General features: G+C 45.1%; 1 protein-coding gene across 1 annotated transcript in view; it reads right to left on the minus strand.

The window, feature by feature from the left end:
- Positions 1–443: 443 nt before the first annotated feature.
- ORC2 (origin recognition complex subunit 2) overlaps positions 444–26,174 on the minus strand; it is a 91,446-nt gene continuing 65,715 nt past the window's right edge. Inside the window, 7 exon segments of the mRNA XM_029606219.1 lie at positions 444–1,177; positions 2,549–2,667; positions 3,695–3,756; positions 11,732–11,777; positions 11,780–11,902; positions 12,796–12,942; positions 25,931–26,027. Of these exon segments, the coding sequence (XP_029462079.1) occupies positions 1,091–1,177; positions 2,549–2,667; positions 3,695–3,756; positions 11,732–11,777; positions 11,780–11,902; positions 12,796–12,942; positions 25,931–26,027 (681 nt within the window). The 3' untranslated portion in view covers positions 444–1,090.

The raw sequence follows: 26,174 nt of genomic DNA on the forward strand, positions 1-26,174 counted from the left end.
TAGAAGACATTTTAGTTAATGCATTTTGTGAGTGTGATTTATTGTTGAATATACAAGTAATACACCTTGAACAGAAGTGCTGGCAACATAGCATGCTGTAAAAATTACTGTAAATAAATGTCTAGTTTGCTTACAAGTCTGTTGTAGAATAGTGTCAAGTAACTTTAAAAAAAAAATCCTCAGTGAAGCAACCTTCTTGCAAAAGGCGAAGGAAAAGCAAGTTGCTTTCTTAGGTTATGGTTCAATAAACAAGCTTCAATCCTATCTGAAGCTAGTGGTTCCTCTTTTATAAGGGGGTGGGAATAGTTTTTTCTAATAGCTACTGGTAGATGCAACATCCACAGGTACTTTTTCCCCAAAAATATGTATGGTTCCCTTTGAAAATTACCTAGGGAAAATTTGCCTGTAGATATTTTTTCCACAGTACACAAGAATGCTACAACCAAGAGTGACACAACACTTTATTCTTTCAACATAACTTGACATTTATAATATTTTCCAGCAGTAAAGTAAAGCAGTAGTTGTTCATAGTTGTCATCTAGGCCTGCCATAGAGTTTTCTGTCTAAACTCAAAGCTTCTTGGCAGGAGACAATCTTTATAGCTTCCACATAAGTGTTAACAGATGCAGGTGTCCTTGATTCTAGCTGTCACTTGGTTAGTGAGGTACACAGACTATCACTTTTTGAATATGGCATAAATTTTGTATCCATGCATATGCACTATGGGTAGGACCTCAACATTAAAGTTTATACTGATGATTATTCATAGCCAGCTATGTGCTCAGTTTTCCATCTAGTCAACAAAAAGTACCAGCTAGTACCATGCAGTGCTTCTACAGGCATGGCCAGCTTTTATCAGATGAAATATAAACTTTAGGCACAGGTCCAGGATAGATTAGTCTAAAAAGGCACCTTGGTGGCTTAGACATTACAGATCAGAGGCTCATTTTTTCTTCATGTAACAGCTTGCCAAAATCTCTTTGATTCCAGCTAGCTGAAGATCTCTCAGGGAGCAGCTCAGAGGTAGCAATGCTTTCAGAGTGCAAGTGCCACTATTGATTTGTTTCTGTGCTGGAAAAGGAGAATTGTTTCATACTTCTTTGTCCTCCATGTCAAAGAAACCCGTCAACGTTCCAAAGTCTACTGCGATCAGTAAGCACTCCACCCCATCAGCACCCTGCGAAGCACCATAACATCAGTCAGCAAGGTTTTTGTCTTAAGCATTTCAGCTTCATATAGCTCAACAATTCAATACAGGGGATAGAGTTAAGGCAATTGTACTAAGCAATGAAAAGGAGATGCATAGTATCAGATTCAAGTACTTTATATTTAACTATTTGGTGAAACCTATTTAATTTCCTTTCATTAAATGGCTTCAAAAAAGTCTACTCAACAGGAATAAAGACTTCAGACTGATGAAACTCTTCCATTTCAGAGCAAACAAATCTGTGTTAGAAAATGGAGCTTTCCCGGCCCTGAGAAATAGCAAGTACAGTCAGCACAACGAAAAATGTGGGGGAAACAATGGAAGAGAGGTCTCAAGACTTACAGGCCCAGGTCTGAATCCTACAGTTCAAGTAATTATTAAGTGAAGAAAATAAATTGAATGTATAAAGCCCTCTTGGTGATGACAAAGTCAATTTACAGAAAGTGCAGCTATTTTTCTTGCCCAGTGCCAGAAGAACAAGGGCCTGACCCACACCAAAAAGCATGAAAGTGATGTACCTTGTAAAACTGGTGATCTTTGGGTTACAAGAAAAGGCATTCACGTAGAATATTAAACAAAGCAGTGTGGTAGTAGTAATAGTCCAACTGACTACTTAGAAATAAAGTTATAGGTGATACAAGTCTATTTAGTCCAATAAGGAACTAGCATTCAAACAGCTATGCTCTTCTCAATTAGGTCAGTGCAGAACAAGCTAGGTGTGATGTTGCCTAAATATAAAGGGGTAGATTTTAAAAAAGAGCGCGATCGCGTACTTTTGTTCGCGCAGCAGGCGCAAACAAAAGTACGCTGGATTTTATAAGATACGCGCATAGCCGCGCGTATCTTATAAAATCCTGGATCGGCGCGCGCAAGGCTGCCGATTTTGGGCAGCCTGCGCGCGCCGAGCCGGGCAGCCTGCCTCCGTTCCCTCCGAGGCCACTCCGAAATCAGAGCGGCCTCGGAGGGAACTTTCTTTCGCCCCCCTGGCCCTATCTAAACCCCCCCTTACCTTTGTCCCTCGATTTACGCCTGCTAGAAGCAGACGTAAATCTACGCGCGCTGTCATCCGACCCGGGGGCTGGTCCAGAGGCCTCGACCACGCCCCCGGTCCCGCCCCCGAGATGCCCCCTTAAAAAAATCCCGGGACTTACGCACGTCCCGGGGCTCTGTGCGCGCCAGCGGCCTATGCAAAATAGGCGCGCGAGGGCCCTGTTTGCGTAAATCCGGGTGGATTTACGCGAACAGGGCATTTAAAATCCGCCCGAAAGTGAATTACAGGTGCCACTGCAAAGGTGTAGGTTTTCAAAGATGTAAAGTAAAAAGGAAACAGCTCTAGCTCACCTTTTTTGTGCGAATGAGCTTGTGGTCCCGAAATTCAGTCAGCTGAGCCCGCAGAGTCAAATTGCTATTTACAAGGAATGCTTCACGACACTGCTGATAAAAATCTTGGAAAGAGAGACCTGTGACAGGAGACAGAAAAACATATCAGAGTCACTGGCAACATACAGGAACACACAGGCTCTAGAATCTGTCTCTTCACAGACAAAACTTTAAAGACTTTGCCCTGATACCCAGGACAAATACAGCTACAAAATCTTCAAATTATGATTTGCGATACCTACTAACAAGACTTCATCCAGGAATACAAGGGTACTGCAGGACAGGAGCCCAGAGAATTTTAGGAAATGAATATTGGCTTATTTAAACTGCTGGTAAGTACGACTACCTTGACATACCAGACTGTGTGAAGAAAGTAGTCACTACACACTCCCAACAAGAGACTTGTTCTCCACTTATTTGTGTAATTCACTGCCAGTGCAGCTCAGAGAAGAGAGTGATTTGAAGGTGTTCAGAAAGCACATTAAGTCCAAGTTTTTTAAAGAAGTTTTTGGATGACTGATAAATCTGTTTATTGCTTAATTTTACTGGATGTATAATTTTTGTGAGTGTTTTAGCTCTGTGATTTTATGATTATTCAATTTGTGCTCTGCACTGTATGAATTTTTGTTTGGAAGATGAGGAATACAAGATGTTTTAATTCACTAAATTTTATGTCCTTTTATATTATGAATTCTTTGGCAACATTTCCCAGGGAAAATCAACTTCTACATGCTACAGTGCAGCAAGGAACTTGAATGAAATTAGTTAATGCATTTGATAGAAGATGGTGAAGAATCAAAGCAAATACATTTAAAACACAAACTAGTAACACTTTTGTGATTCATTTTGGATAGGATATACTTCCCAAAAGTTTCAAAAAAGGAAAAAGACATTGGGATGTCCCAACCAACTGGCACAAACTGAATGCATCCAAAATATTTTGCAGGTCTAGGTGCACCACTGATCACAGAATCAATACAAGCACTCTTGCCTTTGTCCATTATCACTCAGATAAGTAATACAGAGACAACTGGCTATCAGAAGAGAATCAAATTCAAACACTGAAATAACATAACCAGTTTTATGCTATATTTAAATATCAGATACCTGCATATGATGGGTTATCCTTGTTTGCCAGCTGATACTCTGCGAGAAGCCTGAATATCCCTCTGAAAAATACCAAAAACTACTAAGTTTTCAAGAGAATGAGGCAAAATGACTATGAAACCACTCCCTCCGCATACACAACCAATATTATTCTGGCAGTACAACAAATGCTAAAGCCACATTACTGTGTATAGTACCGACAGAGAATAAGACTGCTTTGATTATGACAGGTAGGTAATACCACAGTTAATGTTCCCTCTACAACTGCAATAAAAAAAACACTAATCACATAGGTAGAGCAATGCAGCAACATTCCACAATCTACAGTATGCAGCTTGACAATACAGCAGTAGTGCAAGTAACTTAATCAGCCATCAAAGTAAACCAATGCCTGGCTAAAAATTACACTTAAGCATTATAAATGGTTAAAGGCTATCAGCCAAAAATGCTCATGTTTTTTGTTTTTGGTTGAAATGCTGATAATTTGTAAACCTGCAACCAACTCCCCAGTGAAAAATGAGTAATTTATCTCAGCTGCCTGAATCCAATACAGGAATTTTCCAAAAGTCAAATAGCCTCCTCTTCTCAAACAAACCTGATGCATGCTTCAAATATCCTCTGCTTGAGGGGTTGGTAAACAGCTGCCTTCGGATAAGGAACTGGTTCTGCACATTTTTCTCCTTGCCAGGTGCATTCCAGCAGTTCTACAGTTTATTTAAAAGACATGGAGCCAGCAGCTCCTAAAGACTACAAAGGGCCCTGCAGATTTAAACTGGGGGATGACTGGAGGATGCCTGGTTAAGAGAAAGGTGGCAGCAGTCTCCCATATCCCTTACTGTTATACAGTTAGCTATATAAATGAGAATTACAAATAAGAATAAAATAAACCAATTCATGGGAGAATTGCTTTGTGGCAGCGTGTGTCAAAGCAGACAGAGCTTATTTCTTTAGGCCAGTCCTAGCTTCTCAAGGTTTTACTCCAATGTATGATGGTGCTTGTAGTTCTAGTTTTTGACTAGGGAAGCTATTAAAAAAAAAAAATGTGATTATTGGGGGGGGGGGGGGGGGGGGGGGGGGAGAAGCAAGTTGGTAAGTGCACTAAAACAATTTTCCTAGCATGTAGCCAGATGTGCTCCCCTGCTAGCAGATAGAGACTTAGTCAGGTTTCAAAGCTGACCTCATCCTAGCTATACCCCCGCAGTGACCTCAGCCATTTAGTATCTCTCCATCTCCTAGCAGATGTGAATTGTGCCTTCCCTATTGGGAACACAGTACTCTTTAGAAGAGGAAACTTTACCTTTAAATTGGAGAAAGATCGAGCCCCACTCTTGTGGTGATACCTAATGGTCCCTCCCCCAGTTGAGAATTCCTGAGGCAATTTCTGAGATCCCTCAGAAGTATGCCTTGGTCTGGTAGCTTGTTCCCGGCATGGACTTTGCTGCTGAAGTAGCTGAAAGGTAACGGGTGCAGGAAGCAGAGCTCAGTGGTGAAGGCCTATGCCCTCTCCCCCCGCAGCTGGAGACAGCCGGTAAGCGCTGAGCCCAGGTAAGTAAAACAAGAACTCCGATTCAGAGAGGTGGAATGGCTCTGGTAAGTCTTTCCTTTGGTCTCTTGCTCGGCAAACTGGGCAGACAACGTTCCCGATCCCTTTGGGGCAGGGGAAGGGGATTTCTGAGCAGGTTGAGTGGCCCTCCAATGGGCTAGGCTCTGCTTCAGGCTCAGTGAGGCACTCCATGTGGCAGGCTGCGGTGGTGCCTCCATCTTGCGCGCAGTTTCGTGCATCGCCATTTTCCCCCCCATAGACAGTCTGTATACACTGTGTGGGCTGACCCTACTGCACACATAAGTACGCACTCGCCTGTGCGCATAACCGCATGCATACCTACGTGTGTAAGTACACACATACATTCGCGCACACCTGGCCACTTTATATTTATGTGCTAGCTGGCTGAATGCACAAGAAACACTCTTTGTGCTGCCTGCCATATTAGGGTTGCTCAGTCTGACAAATCCTTCCTATGTCAGCACTGTGAGGAGGCCCAGGGAGGGCTGGACTCTCAGAACTTCTCCAAGCCCAGCCCCTCCTAGTCAGAGGATGGGTCAGCCATGACCTTATCTGGTAGTACCCCAGATTTGAACAATCCCGGGACTGCGTCCTCATCGAGAGTTCAGTGGCGCCTACCCCAGTTCCTCCTGGCCTAGGCATGGACCAGGTGACCTTCTCTTGGGTGGAATTCTTTCAGGGCCTTCAAGCCTTTGTTCAGGTGCAGTCAGCTGCTGCCCCTACCCGGACTGAGCCCCAGCTGAAAAGGCCCTGTCCTCCCAGTCCTATTAGCATGCCTCGCCTCACCAAGGGTATCCCTGACAGGGACCCAGACACCATGGATGACAAAGGGGATGCAAGCTCATTGGATGACGGGGAAATCCCTCCTGGCTTGGAACCATACCAGACCATGTTATGGTTTTTCCACAGAGACGAATTGCCGGCACTGGTTTCCCAGACCCTGAAGACCCTGGGTGTTCCTGGCACAGACTATGTCTGAGCCAAAGAACTCCATCCTAGTGTCTCTACGGAAATCCTCTTGCTATTTCCCCGATGCTGGAAGCCATCCAGGAGTTAATTGACCTGGATTGGGATGCCCCGGAAGCCAGCTATAAAGGAGGCCTGACATTGGAGGCCTGACATTGGAGGCCCTGGATCCAGAGGCCAAATAACACCTGCATGTCCCGAAAAAGGATACCCTGGTCTGCGCCATTTCGAAGTGAACTATCCCAGTAGAGGGAGGAGTGGCCTTGAAGGAGGCACATGATAGACGGCTGGAGTCCATCCTTAAGCAAGCTTTTGATGCAACAGCAATGATGCTGCAGATCGCTTCCTGTTGTGCCCTGGTGGCTCACTCATGTCTGCTTCTCTCAAGAGAGGCAGATAGCTCAGGGGCGCATTCCAGAGAGGTGATGGAGCTCGCCGCAGCATTCCAACTGGATGCAAGCTCTGACCTAGTGCATATGTCAGCCAGTGAGGTAGTCTCAGTGGTGGCAGCAAGAAGGGAACTATGGCTGCGAAATTGGTCAGCGGATGCGATCTCTAAGGCAAACCTCACAAAGATGCCCTTTAAGAGATCCCTCCTATTCGGAAGTGAATTGGAAAAGTTGGCCAGTAAATGGGGTGAATCTCCAGTGCCGCAGCTACCGGAAAAAAAAAAAAGTTGTAGCGCCTCTCACCTATGAGGGGTCGGACCAGGGGTTCCCAGTGTTTTTGGCCCTACAGAAACTCGCCATTTCAGACATCTCAACATTTGGGAAGGTCTCAGTCCTTTTGGAGAAGTCAACCCAAAGGAGGAACTGGTTCGGGCTCAGGCTCAACCCCAACTCCCCAATGAAGTTTGGCCGATCTATCCATGGGACGAGGAGATAGAAGAGGGATAGTCTGCCCCCTATCAGCGGTGGGTCGAGATCATGTCGGACAAATGGGTACTGGACATCATATGAGAAGGATATGCTCTGAAATTTTGCAGCATCACTCGGCACATGTTCATGATGTCTCCTTGCCACTCCTAGCACAAGAAACTGGCAGTGAAATCTATGTTGATAAGACTCCTCATTTTTAGGGCTATAACTCTGGAGCCTATACTCCAGGAAAATATGGGTCGTTATTCCATCTATTTCATCGTACCCAAGGAGGAAGGTTCCTTTCGCCCCATTCTGGACCTCAAGAATGTCAATAGTCATCTGCGCATAATTCACTTCTGCATGGAAACTCTTCTCTCAGTCATAATGGCCGTACAACCAGGAGAGCTCTTAACCTCCCTGGACCTCTCTGAGGCCTACCTTCATATTCCAATCCGCCAGGACCACCAGCATTTCCTATGCTTTGCGGTTCTGGGTTGCCATTACCAGCTCCGGCTGTTGCCCTTTGGCCTGGCAACTGCCCCCGAACATTCTCCAAAATTATGGTGGTGGCGGCGGCGTCTCTGAGGAAAGAAGGAATCTTGGTGCACCCTTACCTAGAGAACTGGCTGATTTGGGCGAAGTCATTGGAAGAGAGCCTTCAGGTGACCAGGAGGGTCACACCCGTGCTTCAGGAACTTGGATGGATTGTGAACATAGACAAATGCAGTTTCAAGCCCTCCCAGACCTTAGAGTACCTGGGAGTCCGGTTAGACACCAAGCAGGATAGTCTTCTCCCCCCCCCCCCCCCCCCCTTAAGGATAAGGAAGTTGATGGGCCAAGTGAGCTGGTTGATGATGGCTACAAACGTAGAGGTAGTGCCATGGGTGAGGGCACACATGCAGCCACTCCAACGCTCCCTGCTGTCACGTTGGAACCCATTATCGCAAGACTACTCAACTCGCCTCCATTTCCCAATGGAAGTATGTTCTCAGCTCCAGTGGTGGCTACAGGAAGTTCACCTAAGCAAGGGTGTAAGCCTGTCCCCACCGAACTGGCTAGTCCTCACTTCAGACGCGAGCCTTCGAGAGAGGGTAGCTCACTGTTAGGAACCATGCCGGTAATAGTTTTGCCTTCTTTCCACCTTTTTTAATGTGTGGAATACATCTGGACTGTGCTTCTAGAATGTTTTTTTTTAAACAATGAACATGCCTCTTGCACACATTTTACCTTTGTAGCTGCTCCTTTCAGTTTTTTTCTTACAATTTCTCTCATTTTATCAAGTTTCCCTTTTGAAAGTTTAGTACGAGAGCCATGGATTTGCTTACTGCCCCCCTTCCAGTCATTAATTCTAATTTGATCATATTATGATCACTATTGCCAAGTGGCCCCACTACCGTTAACTCTCTCACCAAATCCTGTCCTCCACTGAGAATTAGATCTAAAATTGTTCCCTCTCTTGTCGGTTCCTGGACCAATTGCTGCATAAAAACGTCATTTATTCCATCCAGGAACTTTATATCTCTAGCATGTACCAATGATACATTTACCCAGTCAATATTGGGGTAATTGAAGTCTACTATAAAGGAACAGTTAATTGCAAAAATGCAATGAGCTCCACTTATCTCTATACAAAAGACGTTGCAAGGTACAAATTTTTCATTTTTCTGTGCAATAAATTATTTAAGGCGATGGACCATCATACCACCCTGGGTTGGTTAGGCAGTAAGCCAAGCTTTCAACCACAACGGGTCATGTTTAATCATCGGTCCGTTACAGTCTTTAATTCCTCAAAATGCTGCTTTATTATTAAATCAATTTTTCTTGCTGCTTTATTAAATCAATTTTTTATTTTTTTCAATTTTTTATGTTGTAAAAAATGTTTTTAATTATGACGGTGTTAAGGTTAGTAAAGGACGGTGTTTGCCTTACTTGTGCTGAGCGCCATCGCGCTTCCAAGAGATGATGTTTGCTTACTTGTGCTGAGCGCCTCCGATTTCATCTATAGCGCTACCGCGCTTTGCAGATCAAGGTTGTTCAGGAATTTCTTTAAGTGGATGAACTTCCAATATTAAAGATGCTTGCGCAGTCCGACGTACGTTTCGCTTTGCGCTGCTTCAGGGACTGTATCCACATCGGAAAGTTGTTGTGCCTGAACTTAAAGAATGCAAGGTTTAATCCCCGTCAGAATTTTTACTTGGTGCTCAATGCCTTGGTTTGACACCCGTCAAGTTCACATGGTAATTAATACCCGCATTCAGCCGCCTAGTCCTCTTGTCGGTGTTCTGCCGACAAGAGGACTAGGCGGCTGAATGCGGGTGTCAAACCAAGGCATTGAGCACCAAGTAAAAATTCTGACGGGGATTAAACCTTGCATTCTTTAAGTTCAGGCACAACAACTTTCCGATGTGGATACAGTCCCTGAAGCAGCGCAAAGATTTCTTAACTTCCCCAGAGTAATTGGGGAAGCTCCTATAATTTCCCTTAAAAAATTTCTAATTGAAGCATTGGGGTTTGTATTGGAAGATTCTCCAATAATCATTAACTGTTTTTTCTTACCCAAACCTAGAAATCAATTACCTTTAACAGAAGATCAAATGTTTCAGGGTGATCTTACTAACTTTTTAGAAAATTCCCAGGCACAGGTTATTGAAAGAGGAACATTGATGGCAATGTTTTCATCAATTAATGATGTCAATATTGTTATGAAAAAATATTTTACTAAGTTCCCCATCAATTACCTGGGGAAAGAAATGAAAGTATTCCCCGACTTAGCTGCATCAACTCAACAGAAACGGAAGGCTTTTTTAGCCTTCCGGCAAGATGCTATTGCTTTGGGTTATAAATTTATATTGAGATTTCTATGTAAATGTCTTATTTCAAAGCAAGATGAAGTATATATTTTTCTTTTACCCGACCACTTACAGACTTTTCTGGAACAACGTAAATTAACAACCTTATCCCCACTGTCATAATACAAGTAATAAGTATGTATATCCAGTATCTATTGCCCCAAAGGTCATTTTCCCATATCTCTCTCAAGTTTGATTTGTTAAAAGATTGGTTTAAGAATAAGTCTGTGAATATAAATATCAATTAATAATTTTCCCTGATTTAATTGTTTGCTTAAACCAAGATTTTGGTATATAATTGTTTTGCTCATGTTTCAATTGAATTGAATTTTCATGAATGTAAATTCTTAAAATGATAAATAAACTATTAAAAAAAAAAAAAAAGCTGACCTTTGTTGCTGCTTTGGAACTCTGACTGGCTACTTTAAACAAATACTGTTGGCTGACGATGCTTTGTTTCAACAAGTTGATGCGATCAGTTTGTGGCTGACCAATGAGGCTATCTAATTTACTTGCATGCTTTGTAGTGTAATGTTGCTTTGTTATTCTCCTTTTGAACAGCAATTGTTTTTTGGCAAATCAAGCACAACACTTTACCTACATGTTCCACCACGAAAAAAAGTCATCCAACCACAAACTTTTGAATACATGGTTTGACATCAACTTTATTTTTTTTTTTTTACTCATCCTACTTCCTCTCGCAGATGCCACCATTTTTGCTGTCAATATTTACAACGAATGTCTGTAAAAGCTGGAATGGACCGAAACAGACTCTCTCCCTCTGCTCCCCTCCCTAAGCAACTTCTATGTGTCCCCACCTTATGCAGCTCCTCTAGCTTCTCTCTCTCTCCTTCCTCGATTCAGCAGCTTGTGTGTGTGTGTGCATCTCTCCCTCCTCAGGCAGCCTCTTCTCTCTCTCCCCTTTTCTCTCCCTTTTGCAGCAATTTTTCTGTCTCTCACTGTTCACCTGATCATACACCATCTTTTCTTTCTGATTCCCTCCTCAAGCAGCTTCTGCTCTCTCTTTCTTGTGTGTGTGTGTCCTTAAGTCCAGCACATCTCCAGCTCTCCCACACACACCCCCTTTCAGGTCTAGCACAGCTACAGCTCGCTCACACACACAAACACTGTCCTCTCCCCTCTTACTCCCCACCCTCAGATCCCCAATTCTACCCCCTCACCTCCCGCCTGCTCGGTCCTGGGTCAATCGGCGGCAAAGGCGATTAAAGGTTTCCTTCGCCTTCCTTTGCTGAGGTCGGGCCTTTTCTGCTACACAGCGTCCTGCCCACACGACAACAGCAAGTTGCATCAGAGGGGGGTGGGATGCGGTGTAGCAGAAAGGCCCTGATGCCTGCAGAGGAAGGCAAAGGAAACTTAATCGCCTTTGCCGGCGTTTGGGAGGTGAGGGGGTAGTGTGGGACATGGGAGGACAAGATGTTGCCCAAGTGGTCCGTCCGCCCCTGTTGCAGGACGTGGCTCAGAATGCGCGGGCTTGTTTTCCCGGAAGTGGCCCCCCACATCGGAAGGCAGCCACAACCCCAAATGAGCATTCTGCGACCTCAATTAGGAACAGCTCCTTTAACGGCTGCTAGATATGGAAGGGAAATTTCCCTCGCACCTGATCCTCTCTCAGATAGTCCCCGCACCCCTCCCTCCCTTGCACCCGATCCGCAGGTCGGAAAGAAAGGTTTGACGGACCGCGGGCCCATACGTTGGACAACCCTGCCCTATAGAATAGAGAGCTGCAGCTTCTTTGCGGCAAGGAAAAGCGAAACTTTTTATAGAGGTGAATCCCTACCTGGCATTGGGAGTAAGGCTGCGAAGGACGTGGACTAGTGAGCTCAGGGCAGAGTTCCTGACTGCTTCACCAGCAAGGAGTTCTCGTAGGAGGTTTCTTCCCGATAGGGACTATACGTGGTGGTTTCATACCACAGCCAGTTAAAGAGACTTTGTTTGGACTGATCCCACACTGTATGTCAAATGCAGACAAAAATCAGGAAAGCATAGTGGAAAGCTATATGATCTTGTAAACAACTGGCTTATGTTCATCTTTTTGTTTAAAAAAAAAAAACATTGTGCAAATCCACCATAAATAGGTTCTGATACATGAAAGCCAACAAAGTAGCTAGACAGAGATGAGACCCTTATTAGGCTACTAACATTTTAAGATGCTAATTTTCTAGATTACTAAGCTGCAACAGAGACTTCAGCACGCTTAAATGCTGGGAAAACACTTGTTAGTCTAATAAAAATGTCTTTTCTACGCAACTGCTAGTTGTTAGTTTAACAAAGCTCATGTTCCAAAGTGTGCACAAGCTAGGATTGTATACAGTGATTAAGTGGTGGAGTGAAATTGGAAGAAAGGGCTTTTAGAATTTTAGTACCATGTTCCATAATCCATTAACTAATACATTCCCATAATCCCCAAAAACAATATGCAATGAAAGTCAGCATCCACTAAATGCTACCTTGGTTTCAGTGATTCAATGTAGAAGCATAATTGCACTCGGTTGCATCAAAAACTGAGGTACCATGGGCCAGTCAGTTTGTTCTGTACTAACTTTGGTGTGAGTTCTGGAACCATAAACTGGCTACTATTTTCAGAATGAAAACAGGGATTTAAAAGTATATGAGGAATAAGTAGTCGAGAAACATGATTTACAAATGAGAGTTTGCTAACCTACTTTAAAAATCCAGACATAAGAAATGGAAGGTGGCAGGCCTGATACAGTAGCTAGGTTTTTTTAAATCTAACACCCGTTTCCTGTGCTTGTAATGCAGGTTGCTGTTGGCTTAATTTCATTTCATGGGGGCAAAAGATTCTTAGAATGTAGGGAACAAGATGATGGCACTGGGACTCACTGAGTGGTGCATTGATATGATCAATGGAGGCCATTACATATATGTTGGGAACAGATGCCAACTGGCCTAGAATTTGCTGGCTTCTGTCTCCTCTCAGCATTTGGCTGTCCAAGTTGTGGATGAGAAGATGGAGCTCCAAGGAAGAATCTACAAGAAAAAAAAAAAAAAGCACTATAAAACCAGGGGACGAGGATTACATAAACAGTATTTCCAAAATGTGTTTAACATATAATTCTGATTCCCCTCTTATATGTATCATTCTTGGTACTGAACACCTCTTCCTGTTCTAGAGCAGGGGTTCTCAACAAGTCTGGTTTCCAGGATGTTTACACTGAATATTCAGATACATTTGCATAGACAGAAGAGAGTTCATTTTGTATATTTTGGGAACTCAAAAAATTAGACCTGTGTGTGGCCTTTGAGGACCAGTATAGACAACACTCATACAATACCAGAAACAAATACGAATGCCCTAATCCTCCCCAGGATGTACTTTATGCCACAGTCAACACAAGCTTCCTTAAAACAGCCAGGGCTATACTCTGGTAATTAACACAAATAATAATCAGGGATGGGAAAGTATTTAGAAAACTTGGGTGTCAGTCAAAACTTTTCAGGAGCCAGGGTAAATTTTTCTCCTCCCAACTTTTTATTGGCTCTTACTTTTTTTGTCCAGCAGTTTCCTCTTGCTTCTTTGTGCTTTCAAGCTCAACCAGAACTGGCTTCCTCTGGGCTACAGTACCATGAATTTTCATTCACTGCTACCCAGGGAGTTTTCCCCTATGTTATATCCCTTCCCAGCTCACTCAGCCCTGATACTGCAGCGACAGCCCTTGGTTGGGGAAGCATGCACTGGGGGCAACACTTGAAGCCCTGCAGTCGTGGGCCCTCAGTCCAATCACTAGGTATCACTCCTCAGTGGCTGTGAACGCTACCCCTACAACATGCCCAGCAGACCCAACCAGCCTGGGCAGCAGACATTTAGCCCAGGAGTAAAACCCTGGCACTTCATACGGCAGTGCCTGCCACTTGGTTGGTGCTTTTTTTTTTTTGTTGCTTATTTTACTGTTCTTTTGTCTTGTTTTAGTTTCTTTTGCTTTATTTTCACTTTTTTGCCTTTCTTAATGACCCAAAGGGGAACCAGGCCACTTTAAGGGTAATTGGAGGTATTTAACCCCTTTTAGGAAATGTACCAAGTCCGGATGCCTCGACAGGCGGGTTCTGTTCACCTCGTCCCTGAAACAGGAGAGAGCTGCCACCTGGACCTTCAAGGAGTTGAGGGACAGTCCTTTATCCAGGCCGTCCTGTAAAAATTCCAGAATCACGGTGATCTTGGTTGTTCATGGGGGCACATCGTGTTCCTCGCACCAGGCCTCAGATATTCTCCAGATCCGTACGTACGCCAAGGACCAGCCCTTTGTGCACCTAATGAACGCACACCTGTGTGCATAACTACACACAACCGGCCACTTAGATTTACGTGTACCGAGGCGGGTCTGTGCAAGCTCGAGCGGCACTATCTGGGCTGAACGCACAAGCTACAAAGTATTATGGCCCCGGCAGCAAAGCAGCTCAAGCGAGACTCCCTTTGTGCTGCCTGCCACATTTAGGGCTGTGCCAGACTGACCTGGAATCCTTCCTGTGTCAGCACTGTGAGGAAGCCCAGGGAGGGCTGGATTCTCAGAACTTTTCCAAGTCCGGCCCCTCCCCAGTTGGAGGCCGGTCAGCCCACAAACCTTATCTGGCAGCACTCTGGACCCGAAGCAATGCCGGGGCTGATCCGGGCGAAGTTGTTGGAAGAGAGCCTTCAGGGTCAGGTCTCTCCTACAGGAACTCGGTTTGGTCGTGAACATGGACAAGAGCAGCCTCAAGCCCTCCAGTCCTTAGAATACCTGGGAGTCTGGGGGGCTGATGACGTCAGCGGCTCGAGTGGCAGCCTAGCCTGGAGCTCCTGGCTATGCCGGATAGATCCAGATAATATCGTAGCCATCCCTCCACCTTTTGACGCGGGCTCCAACACCAAGCTCACCCCCGAAGGCTGCTGATGGCCGAATCGGGCCCCCAAACCCGACTTTTGCAAGTTTTTCCTACCAGAAATCGGCCCGGGAAAATTCTCCTGAAAAAAACAAAATGGCCACCGTGACGGGAGAGAAGCGATCTTCTGAGAGCCTCAGCTGCAGCACCGGCACTCCCCGATTCGGAAATCCCTACTCGGGGTGAGTTTTAAGGCTTGGTTTGGGGAGCTCAGCCACGATCTCAATTCTTTTTAAATCTGAGATCCGTGAAACGGTGGGTGAAATGAAGGAGGAACTGTGTGAAATGGGGAGGAGGCTTTTTGAGTATGAACCCTCACTGAATCTCAGGCAGATAAAATGAGCTCGCTGCAGAATAGCCATAAGGAAATGGCTAGTGAAATTCAGCAACTCTCCTCCAAACTGGAAGATTTAGAAAACAGGAATAGGAGGGCTAATCTGCGCTTTCGGGGCATTCCTGAGACCTCTGACTTTGCTAACTGTGTGCAAGTTATTACAGAGCTTTGCACTGATTTATTAGAGCAAGATGCAAACCAAAATGCTGCAGGCTCTGGAGGGTCTCTAGTGGTCAAGCTGGAACGGGCTCACAGGGTCCAGGGTCAGAGAGCTCCTAATCAACCCAAGGATGTGATCGCTTGCTTCCATGATTTCCCTGTGAAAGAGAAGATCCTGGCCCTGGCGCGCCAGAGGGGGAAGGTGCAGCTGCAGGGACATGATGTGCAAGTCTATGCTAATGTTTCCCGACTACTATGAAGAAACGCCAGGCTATGACAACCTATTACTGCTGTTTTGATTAAAGAAAACATCCGGGTACCGCTGGCTCTTCCCCTTTGGCCTCAGCTTTACTGTGCAAGGTACAACGCACAAGGCACAATCCGTGCATGAAGCGGCGGGCATCTTGAAGGACCTTGGCTATACTGTGACGGATTTGCCGCCATCTTCCTCGCCACGTGCCGACCGCAGGGAGGAACCTCGCTGGCAGCGGATGGGAAAGGGGGAAAGAGACTGCGACGCACCCCGGATCCAGATATCGCGAACAGAGCCCCTACATGATCTGGCTGCTTTGGCTCTGAAGGCTTTGACACTGTTTCTTGTTAAGCCGCAACCGGACGTGGAGGGTATGGTTACTGGTTATATGTTTGATAATATGCTGATGCTGCCGGGTTGGGACGGCACCTGGGACGCTGTCTTCACTCACCCCTAGATGATGGGGGACCCAAGAGATGATTGTGGTTCCTTTGGGAGGGGGGGGAATGGGGAATAGTGGGGATCTCCTCTCTGGGAGTGGCATTGCCTTGTTGTTTACTGCCCGGCTCACTGAGGGCTACGTGCTGCTTGGTACTATGTTTAGTTGGTCTCTTGTTTCATGGGGGGACCTCTCCTGCTCTTATCTCTGTCTGCTCTATATACGCTGGGGCACTTGAAATGCACCATCACTTGTCCGGATGGCTACCTTTAAGGTACAGTCCTTTAATGTTAAGGGACTGAATACGCACCGTAAGCGTAAATTACTATATAAAGATCTGCAGCGTGCTGATATTGCGATTGCTTGTCTCCAGGAGACAACATTTAAAGCGGCGCTATGAGCATTTAATGAGCTCTGCCCTTTACCCGCATCAGTATTGGGGCGGCTAGCTCTAAAGCTGCTAAATATGCAGGTGTGGGGATTCTATTTCACAAGGACTTTGCTTTTGAATTGCTTGACAGTGTTGCTGACCCTTTGGGTAGATATTTATTGCTGGTCCTTAATATTGCTGGGGTCTCGTATACATTGCTTAACGTATATGCCCCCAATGTTCACCAAGCCAAATTTTATGATGCGCTGGTGAAGCTGGTCCTCTTGAAAAAAGTGGGTCACTTGATGGTGATGGGAGATTGCAATCTGCCCTTAGACCCTGGTCTTGATTCCTCGGGGGGGCGATGTTCTACTTTGAAAAGAGACCGCAATAGCCTCCTTGCTTTTTTGGACCACTTTCAGCTGGTAGATGTGTGGCGCTTTTTGCATTCCACCCAGAGGGATTATACTTTTTTCTCAAACCCCCATAACCTATACACTAGGATAGACTACGTTTTTGTGGATAGGGGAGTGATCCAAAATGTGCGCAAAGGGGTTATAGAGTCGATCACGTGGTCCGATCATGCTCCGGTGTGGGCTGAGCTGACTTTCCCTAATTATGACAAAGGCCAACGCTTTTGGCGCCTAAACGATAGCTTACTTGACAGTGACTCCTTGTGGATCAATGTCGGCGGGTACTTACAGATTACAGTTCTCATAACCTTCACCCTGACCATTTCGCCCATCACTTACTGGGACTGTTTAAAGGCAGTGCTTAGGGGGACTTTTATAGCTCGGGCCTCTTGGGTTAAAAAGGAGACCCAGCGGGAACGTTCGCTCCTGACTGCCAAATTATTGGACTTAGAACAGCGCCACAAGCAAACCCCCACTGAAGTGCTCCGTTTGGCCTTAGCTGACTACCGATCGCAACTTGGGGCGCTGGATGCGGCCAAAATTGCGCATGAGCTGGAGCAAACGGAACAAGTATACTTTGAAGGGGGCAATAAAGCGGGGAAGTTGCTTGCGCATAAGTTGAGAGCCAAACGCTTACAAAACACTATTACTAAAATTGTAGGTGCTCATGGTGCACCACTTACCTCCAATGATGCGATCCGTGACTGCTTTTTACAATTTTATTCTGCACTGTATTCCCATAACCACTCTATAGAGTTCAGGGACATACAATCCTTTTTACAGGACACTCCCTTATCCCAGTTATCAGAGTCCGCCAGGGATACGCTAGACAAGGATATCTCAGAATCTGAGGTGTTATTTGCCATTAAGCAACTTAAGGCTGGCAAGTCCCCGGGGCTGGATGGGTTTACTGCCCGGTTTTATCAATGCTTTGCCGGTGATTTACTTACCCCACTTTCGGCCATGTTTAATGTCTTGCGACACGAGGGGGTTTTGAATCCTAATTCTAATGTGGCGGGTATAACTATCATTGCAAAGCCGGGACGGGACCCTACCAAGTGTGGCTCTTATAGGCCCATCTCATTGCTGAACATAGACCTCAAGCTTCTGGCTAAAATTCTGGCTAACAGGCTTAACGGTTATGTAGCACAACTCATTCACCCGGATCAGGCCGGTTTTATCCCTGGTCGCATGGCGTCCGATAATGTGCGGAAGTTGTTGGATTCCCTCTGGTGGGTTAAGCGCCATCATATCCCCTTTCTTTTTATGGCTATGGATGTCGGAAAAGGCCTTTGATTTGGTTCACTGGCCTTTTTATTTCAAGTCTTGCATACCATGGGTTTTGGGGCCTTTTTTCATTACCTGGATTCAGAAATTATATGATAAACCGAGGGCCTGCATTAAGGTAAATGGGGGCTATTCCCGTTCTTTATTGTTGAGCGGGGCACCCGCCAAGGTTGCCCGCTCTCTCCATTACTATTTGCCCTATTTATAGAACCTTGGCCCAACGGATCCGGTTGTCGAGGGACGTGATGGGCATTAGTGTGGGGTCATATTCCTCCAAGTTGGCGATGTTTGCTGATGATGTCATTCTGACCCTTGCGGACCCTCAGCAATCGTTGCCAGCCGTGGTAGAGATTATTAAAACCTTCAGTCAAGTGTCTGGCTACTCCATTAATTGGGACCAAAACCGAAATCCTTAATATTACGTTACCGGAGGACCAGGCACGGGATCTGAAAGCCCGTTTTGCTTTTAAATGGGCAAAGGAGAAAATTAAATACCTAGGTATATTTATAGGGGCTCATTCTGATGTTTTTAGGCTTAACTATCCACCTCTTCTCGCTAAATTGTACAGGGAAATGGAGGAGTGGAATCGGATACCACATTTCGTGGCTGGGACGAATTGCTACTTTTAAAATGAACATCCTGCCCCGGATTGGATACCTTTTCCAGACCATTCCTTGCGTCATACCAACTGCACTGCTTCTCAAGTGGCAACGCAGGATTATGAAATTCCTGTGGCAGGGGAAGCACCCCAGGGTGGCCCAGAAGTATTGTTTCAACCTCGGGTGCGGGGGGGCCTTGCAGTGCCTAACTTATTACGGTATTATGTTGCGGCTCAATTACGAGCTGTTGTTGATTGGCACAGGAACCACCGCCCGCAAACCTTGGGCGATTCTGGAGCAGGAACTTATCGGGCCACACCTGCTGACTAATATCCTCTGGCAACCTCCTAGCTCTGGGCCCAGATTGGAAGGCCTACCGGACACGATTCAGTGTACCTTACACCTTTGGTATAAATGGAAGCCTCAGGTGGTGGGGTCCAAGGTGGGGTCGGTCCTTTTTTTCCCCCTTTCACTCTGGGTCATTCTTGGGGGGGTACAGCTCCGCAGGTCTTTGCAGATTGGTTGGCTAAGGGTCTTTATAATTATAGTCACTTCTGGGAGCACTCCTCGTGGGTGACGTTCTCCACTCTCCAGGCCCGGCATGACTTACCTCAGGGGGATTTCTATCGCTACCTCCAACTAATGAGTTACGCAAGAGCGACCCATATTTCCCGGGATTTTACTCCAGCCAATTGGTCTCTTTGAGAATTTCTGCCGAGCGGCTGACAAAGTACAGCACTTAATGTCCAAAATTTATAAGCTGCTCCTTCAGGGTATGGGAACGCGCCCAACATACCTGTCCGCTGGGAGGCTGATCTGGGGTTCCGCAGGGTGACAACTTTTGGGACACTATCTTTACAGTGGGGTGTAAGGGTCTTATCTCAGCCTCCTACTTGGAAAATAGTTTTCAAACTCCTTTATCGGTGGCATTATACCCCCGCTAAACTCCATAAATTTATTCCACGGCCTCGGATCGGTGCTGGAGGGGTTGTGGGGAGCGAGGTTCCTTTATCATATGTGGTGGGAGTGTGCTGCTGTTTCCCAGTTTTGGCAGGGACTGGCTGTGTGGCTTTCAGACATATTGCATGTTTCTATTACTCTAACCCCCATAGTTGCCCTGCTTAACTCAGACTATCCACCGCTCGACACGGCCTTACAGCGTTTTTGTTAGATTGGTGGTCACCTCTGCTCGATGTGAGATAGCTTACACTGGAAGTCTCAGGGTGTACCTACATTATTGCAGGTTCAGTCACGGGTGGCAAAGGTTTGTACCCTTAGTAAGATTACGGCGCACCGTCGGAAACAAATAGGGGCCTTTCAGCGTACCTCGGTCTTTATACCTAACATGGCAACAACAACAGAAGAAGATATGATTTCCTTTTATGTTTGATTTTCTCTTATGTTATTTGTTCATACTACCTTTGCAGGAGCTCCCAGGGATGGTAGGGGAGAAGGGGGGGGGGGGGTGAGGGGAACAGAAGGGGGGGGGGATATGTTTACACAATAACTGAGAAAAGCAGAGAATCTGTTGTAAGTCTTTATTGCATCTATTCTACTGTCAATTTTGTTATTGTACATGCTTCACAGATGCTGTATGGTTTTGTATTGTCGGTATTATCTTTCTCTAATAAACCTTAAATTTCAAAAAAAGAATACCTGGGAGTCTGGTTCCACACCAAGAAAGACAAAGTCTTCCTCCCTCCTTCGAGGATAAGGAAACTGATGTACCAAGTGCGTCGGTTGACAAAGACGGGGAGATCACTGTCAGGAATTGACAACACAGGGGCAATGGACCGAGGAAGGGACGCACTGGAGCAAACCGCCAGGAAGTGTAAGCGGTCAGATTAGCATGCTTGCAGTTCAGCCACACATTCCAGGGACAGGCAGTCCGCGTGATGTCGGACAACACAACAATGGTAGCCTACATCAACCGCCAGGGAGAAAACCAAAAGCCATCAAGTGTCTCTGGAGATAGACCCCCTTATGGAATGGGCAGAGTTAAACCTACAAGGATTTCAGCATCCCACATCGCGGGAAAAGACATTGTCAGACTCTCTCAGCAGGGAAAGTCTTGATCCAGGGGAGTGGAAGTTATCGACCTGAGGCTTCCAGTTCCTAGTAGATCGCTGGGGCCTCCCATCCATCAACCTACTGGCTTCATCTCACAATGTGAAGGTCCCCCGATTCTTCAGTCGCAGATGAGATCAGTGCTCCCAACAGATGATGCCCTTGTCCAGACCTGGCCAGAGGACTTATTGTATGCCTTCCCTCCATGGCCTCTGCTGGGCAAGATCATCCGCAAGATCGAACACCACAGAGGATTGGTCCTTCTGGTGGCCCCGGATTGGTCCAGACGCCCATGGTATACAGACATGCAGAGGCTTCTCGTGGAGAGTCCGCTTTACCTCCCCTTGCACAGGGACCTTCTCCAACAAGGTCAGATTCTTCTTTTATGGGCTGGCCTTTGAAAGGACTTGCCTGATGAAGCATGGATATTCGGCAGTCGTAATTGCCACCTTGTTCCGCGCTCGGAAGTTCTCAATGTCCTTGGCGTACGTACGGATCTGGAGAATATCTGAGGCCTGGTGCGAGGAACACGATGTGCCCCCATGAACAACCAAGATCACCGTGATTCTGGAATTTTTACAGGACGGCCTGGATAAAGGACTGTCCCTCAACTCCTTGAAGGTCCAGGTGGCAGCTCTCTCCTGTTTCAGGGGCGAGATGAACAGAACCCGCCTGTCGAGGCATCCGGACTTGGTACATTTCCTAAAAGGGGTTAAATACCTCCAATTACCCTTAAAGTGGCCGGTTCCCCTTTGGAACCTCAATCTTTTGAGCATCCCATTGGTTCGGAGTCCATCTGGCTACACGCTAGGAATTGGAGAAATTACTTACCTGGTAATTTCGTTTTCCTTAGTGTAGACAGATGGACTCAGCATCCCACCCACGGCTGCCCATGAACAGTACCAAGGAAGCGCCCATGAGGTGAATCTAGATTCCATGAGGTTACATGTAAACCCTCGCCCTATCCCTAGTTCAGGGCATCTATAGTATTGCTGGGATTCAGTGCTTATGTTTGGTTCGGTACAGTTGCGGTCTCCAGTTTTTTAATCAAGTTTTTAATCAAGTTATAAAGTTGTATCCAAATTCTAATCAAGGTTTTCAATAGTATGTCCACAATGGCTTTTGAAGAGAATACTGAATGGCTGAGGTCATTGCAGGGGTATAATTAGGGTGACGTCAGCTTTGAAACCTGACTCCGCTTCCATGTGCAAGCAGAGGAGCACATAACCCATTGGTCCTGAGTTCATCTGTCTACACTAAGGAAATTGAAATTATCAGATAAGTAATTTCTCCAATATAAATACAAACATGCAGACAAAAACTGGAAATTGCAACAAGCCAGACTCTGGATGCAGTGCAACAAGGAAAAACAAACATCACCATTCTTCATAAAGCAAACAATAAAATAAAGAAATATAAATTAATCATAATTGCAAAATCATACTAGAAAGAATACATATTTCAAAATAGCTGATGAACAGAACATCTAAAAATTAAAAACTCATGAAAATGTTCCAAACAGTAATAAAATATTTCAGTACAGCAGACAAATCAAAACACCACCCAATAATTAAAACTAATAAGGAAAAAAATAACCACCTTCTCCTCATATCTGGCAACCTATGATTTCCAGTTGCCAAGACTGTCATAGATTAGAATAGAGATGAGAAGGGGTTGTTGCATACAAACTTTCTCCTAGCTCTCTACATATACAAATACATACACATTCTCTCACAATACATGCTTTCAGTCACACACACACACACACATTTTCTCTCACACATGCTTTCAGTCTCACACGCTTTCAATCACATATGCGCGCATGCACACACATGCATGCTTTCTATTGCACGTGCACACACACACACACACACAGGCTCTTTCACTCACTCCCCCCCCCCCAGGACAAGTGACAGCAGCAGTGTCTTCCTCCTTCAGTGCCCGCAACTCTTGTTCTATTTTCTGGCCACTAGGGCTACTGATACTCTGCCTCCTGCACCAGGCCACAGGGGTTTCAGATGCTCTGCCTCCTGTTCCTGCCCAGATGCAGCCTATTGATTTCTCCTGCTCCTGACCACCGGGGAAAGCTGCTGCTGCTGCTTCTCCTCCTAGCTCCTGCTTTTGACAGTGACCTGGCTGCTGCTTCTTTGTCTGAGTGCATGCAGCTCAGGTATCCTTTTAGCCTTCCTGCTCCTCTCCACCATGCCAGCCAATGTTCTAACGTGCTTATTCCCAGTCCTAAAGGAGACAGCCCACGTGCGAGGTGAGCCAACTACACTTCTTTCTTTGGGGCCCCAGCATGGGCAGGAATTTGATGTCCTTCACACTGGCACTCTAGGCAGCTGCCTAGTTTGAGTGGTTCCACTGGCCCTGTTTTTTCCTTTTTTTTTTTTTTTTTTTTTTTTTTAAGAACATTGTTTTTTTGGCCAGTACAATTTTAAATAGATTTAGTGGAACCTATTTATTATTAAGGCAAGTGTATACCTCTTTTTAGTATCAACTGTATATAGATGCAAACAATATTTGTCAAAGTCAATCCTTGTTCTACTCAATTTGGTTAGGAAAAGCAGCTGCCTTTAATCCAAGCTGTGCTTGCCATTCCGTGGAAAGTTTAAGATTTGAAATACTGCTACATTTTTTTTTGAAGGGGTTAATAAACATGTGGATAAAGGTGACCCAGTAAATGTGGTGTATTTGAATTTTCAGAAGGCATTTGACAAAGTTCCTCATGAGAGGCTTCTAAGAAAACTAAAGTCATGGGACAGAAGGCGATGTCCTTTCATGAATTGCAAACTGGTTAAAAGACAGGAAACAGAGAGTAGGATTAAATGGTCGGTTTTCTTAGTGGAAAAAGATAAACAGTAGAGAGCCTCAGGGATCTGTACTTGGACCAGTGCTTTTCCATATATTTATAAATGATCTGGAAAGGGATATGATGAGTGAGGTGATCAAATCTGAAGATGACACAAAATTATTCAGAGTAGTTAAATTATTGAACTCATCGGTTCAGTGTGCAGCAGCAATCAAAAAAGCAAACAATGGCCAAACCTGATGTATTTCCTACATTCAACCACTGGGGGACCAGTTTTTCAATGATCCCAGACACATGGAGGGAGAGGGAGAGAGAGAGAGACTGGCCATAATATCATGGCCCATAGGGCAGGTATTTGTATCCCTAGGGTAGGCCCACCTAGTAACTCGAGGTGGGGATTAGGTAAGTGTGTAGGGGGTTAGGGGCCACTTTGGCATGCTACGTGACACCTACGAACAGAACAGTGGTCTCTTGTGAAGATTAGCTGGCCTTCGGAGTGAGGAAACTCACTCCAAGATGAGATTTGGGCAATGTTCTCTCCACCTAGCTTGATGTTACCCAGGTAGAGAGTCCATCAAGCTAGGTTGAGAGAACATTGCCCAAATCTCATCTTGGAGTGAGTTTCCTCACTCCGAAGGCCAGCTAATCTTCACAAGAGACCACTGTTCTGTTCGTAGGTGTCACGTAGCATGTCAAAGTGGCCCCTAACCCCCTACACACTTACCTAATCCCCACCTCGAGTTACTAGGTGGGCCTACCCTAGGGATACAAATACCTGCCCTATGGGCCATGATATTATGGCCAGGCTCTCTCTCTCTCTCTCTAGCCCAGCCCACTCTCCACCCCTAACTCCTCCTATTTTTAGAATTTGCATCGCACCATACGATAAACACGTTTTCGCATGCGTTAAAGGCCTATCGCATGCGAAAACGGGGCTTTTCGCATGCGATAAGCCCTTAACGCATGCGAAAACACCTTACCGCATTTTGAAAAATGACCCCCACTGTTAGAAATTATTAGGAAGAGAATGGAAAATGTCATAATACATTTGTAGCTTCTAGGTGAGGCCACACATTTAGTACTGTGTACAATTCTGGTTGCCACATTTCAAAAAAGATACAGTTGCACTGGAGAAGGTACAGAGAAGGGCGACCAAAATGATAAAGGGGATGGAACAGCTCCCCTATGAGGAAAGGCTAAAGAGGTTAGGGCTATTCAGCTTGGAGAAGAGATGGCTGAGGGAGGATGTGATAGAGGTCTTTAAAATTATGAGAGGACTAGAATGGGTAAATGTGAATGGGTTATTTACTCTTTCGGATAATAGAAGGAGTGGGGGCAGCCCATGAAGTTAGCAAGTAGCACATTTAAAACTAATCAGAAAATTATTTTTCACTCAACGCACAATTAAGCTCTAGAATTTGTTGTCAGAGGATGTGGTTAGTGCAGTTAGTGTAGCTGTGTTTAAAAAAGAATTGACTTCTCCTCCAAGAATTTATCCAATCAACTGCTATTAATCAAGCTGACTTAGGGATTAGCCGCTGTTATTATTGGCATCAGTAGCATGGGAATCTACATTAGGCGTTAGCCAGCCAGGAAAGAGATCTAGGCATCATAGTGGATATCACATTGAAATCATCGGCTCAGTGTGCAGCAGCGGTCAAAAAAGCAAACAATGTTAGGAATTATTAGGAAGCGAATGGTGACTAAAATGGAGAATGTCATAATGCCTCTGTATCGTTCCAAGTGAGACCACACCTTGAATACAGAGTACAATTCTGGTGGCCATATCTCAAAAAAGATAGATATAGTTGCACTGGAGAAGGTATAGAGAACAGCAACCTAAGTGATAAAGGGGATGGAACAGCTTCCCTATGAGGAAAGGCTAAGGAGATTAGGGCTATTCAGCTTGGAGAAGACTGTTGATATAGGTCTATAAAATCATGAGGACTAGAACAGGTAATTGTGAATTAGTTATTTACTCTTTCATATAATAGAAGGATTAGGAGGTGCTCCATGAAGTTAGCAAGTATCCATATTTAAAACAAATCAGTGAAAATTCTTTTTCATTCAGTGCACAATTAAGCTCTGGAATTTGTTGCCGGAGGATGTGGTTAAGAAAGTTAATGTAGTTGGGTTTAAAAAAAAGTTTGGATATGTTTCTGGAGGAGAAATCCATAAACTGCTATTAATCAAGTTGACTTAGGGAATAGCCACTACTATTACTGGCATTAGTAACATGGAATGTATTTAATGTTTGGGTGCTTGCCAGTTATTTATACCTGGACGGCCAGTGTTGGAAACAGGATGCTGGGCTTGATGACCCAGTACAGCAATTTCTTATGTACTGCTCTCTTCACTCCAGCTTACCTTCTTTAAATGTTTTAACTATGAAATCCAGCTGATCCAGAGGGTTGCGGAAACCCCCCGAGTGGTTTAGCACTTCCTCGATTATGGTGTTCAAAATCTGCAATGGAAGCAAGCAATCAGTGGCAATAGAGAGACCTCACTCTCTTCTGAGCATCAGTTATTTGTTCCAAAAACATGCATTTCAGAATTTGTTTTGCATATTTTAAATAAAAGTTTAACCTGCAATTAATTTCAACAGAAGGCA

This window comes from Rhinatrema bivittatum, chromosome 6 (assembly GCF_901001135.1).
Source record: "Rhinatrema bivittatum chromosome 6, aRhiBiv1.1, whole genome shotgun sequence".
Lineage (NCBI taxonomy): Eukaryota > Metazoa > Chordata > Amphibia > Gymnophiona > Rhinatrematidae > Rhinatrema > Rhinatrema bivittatum.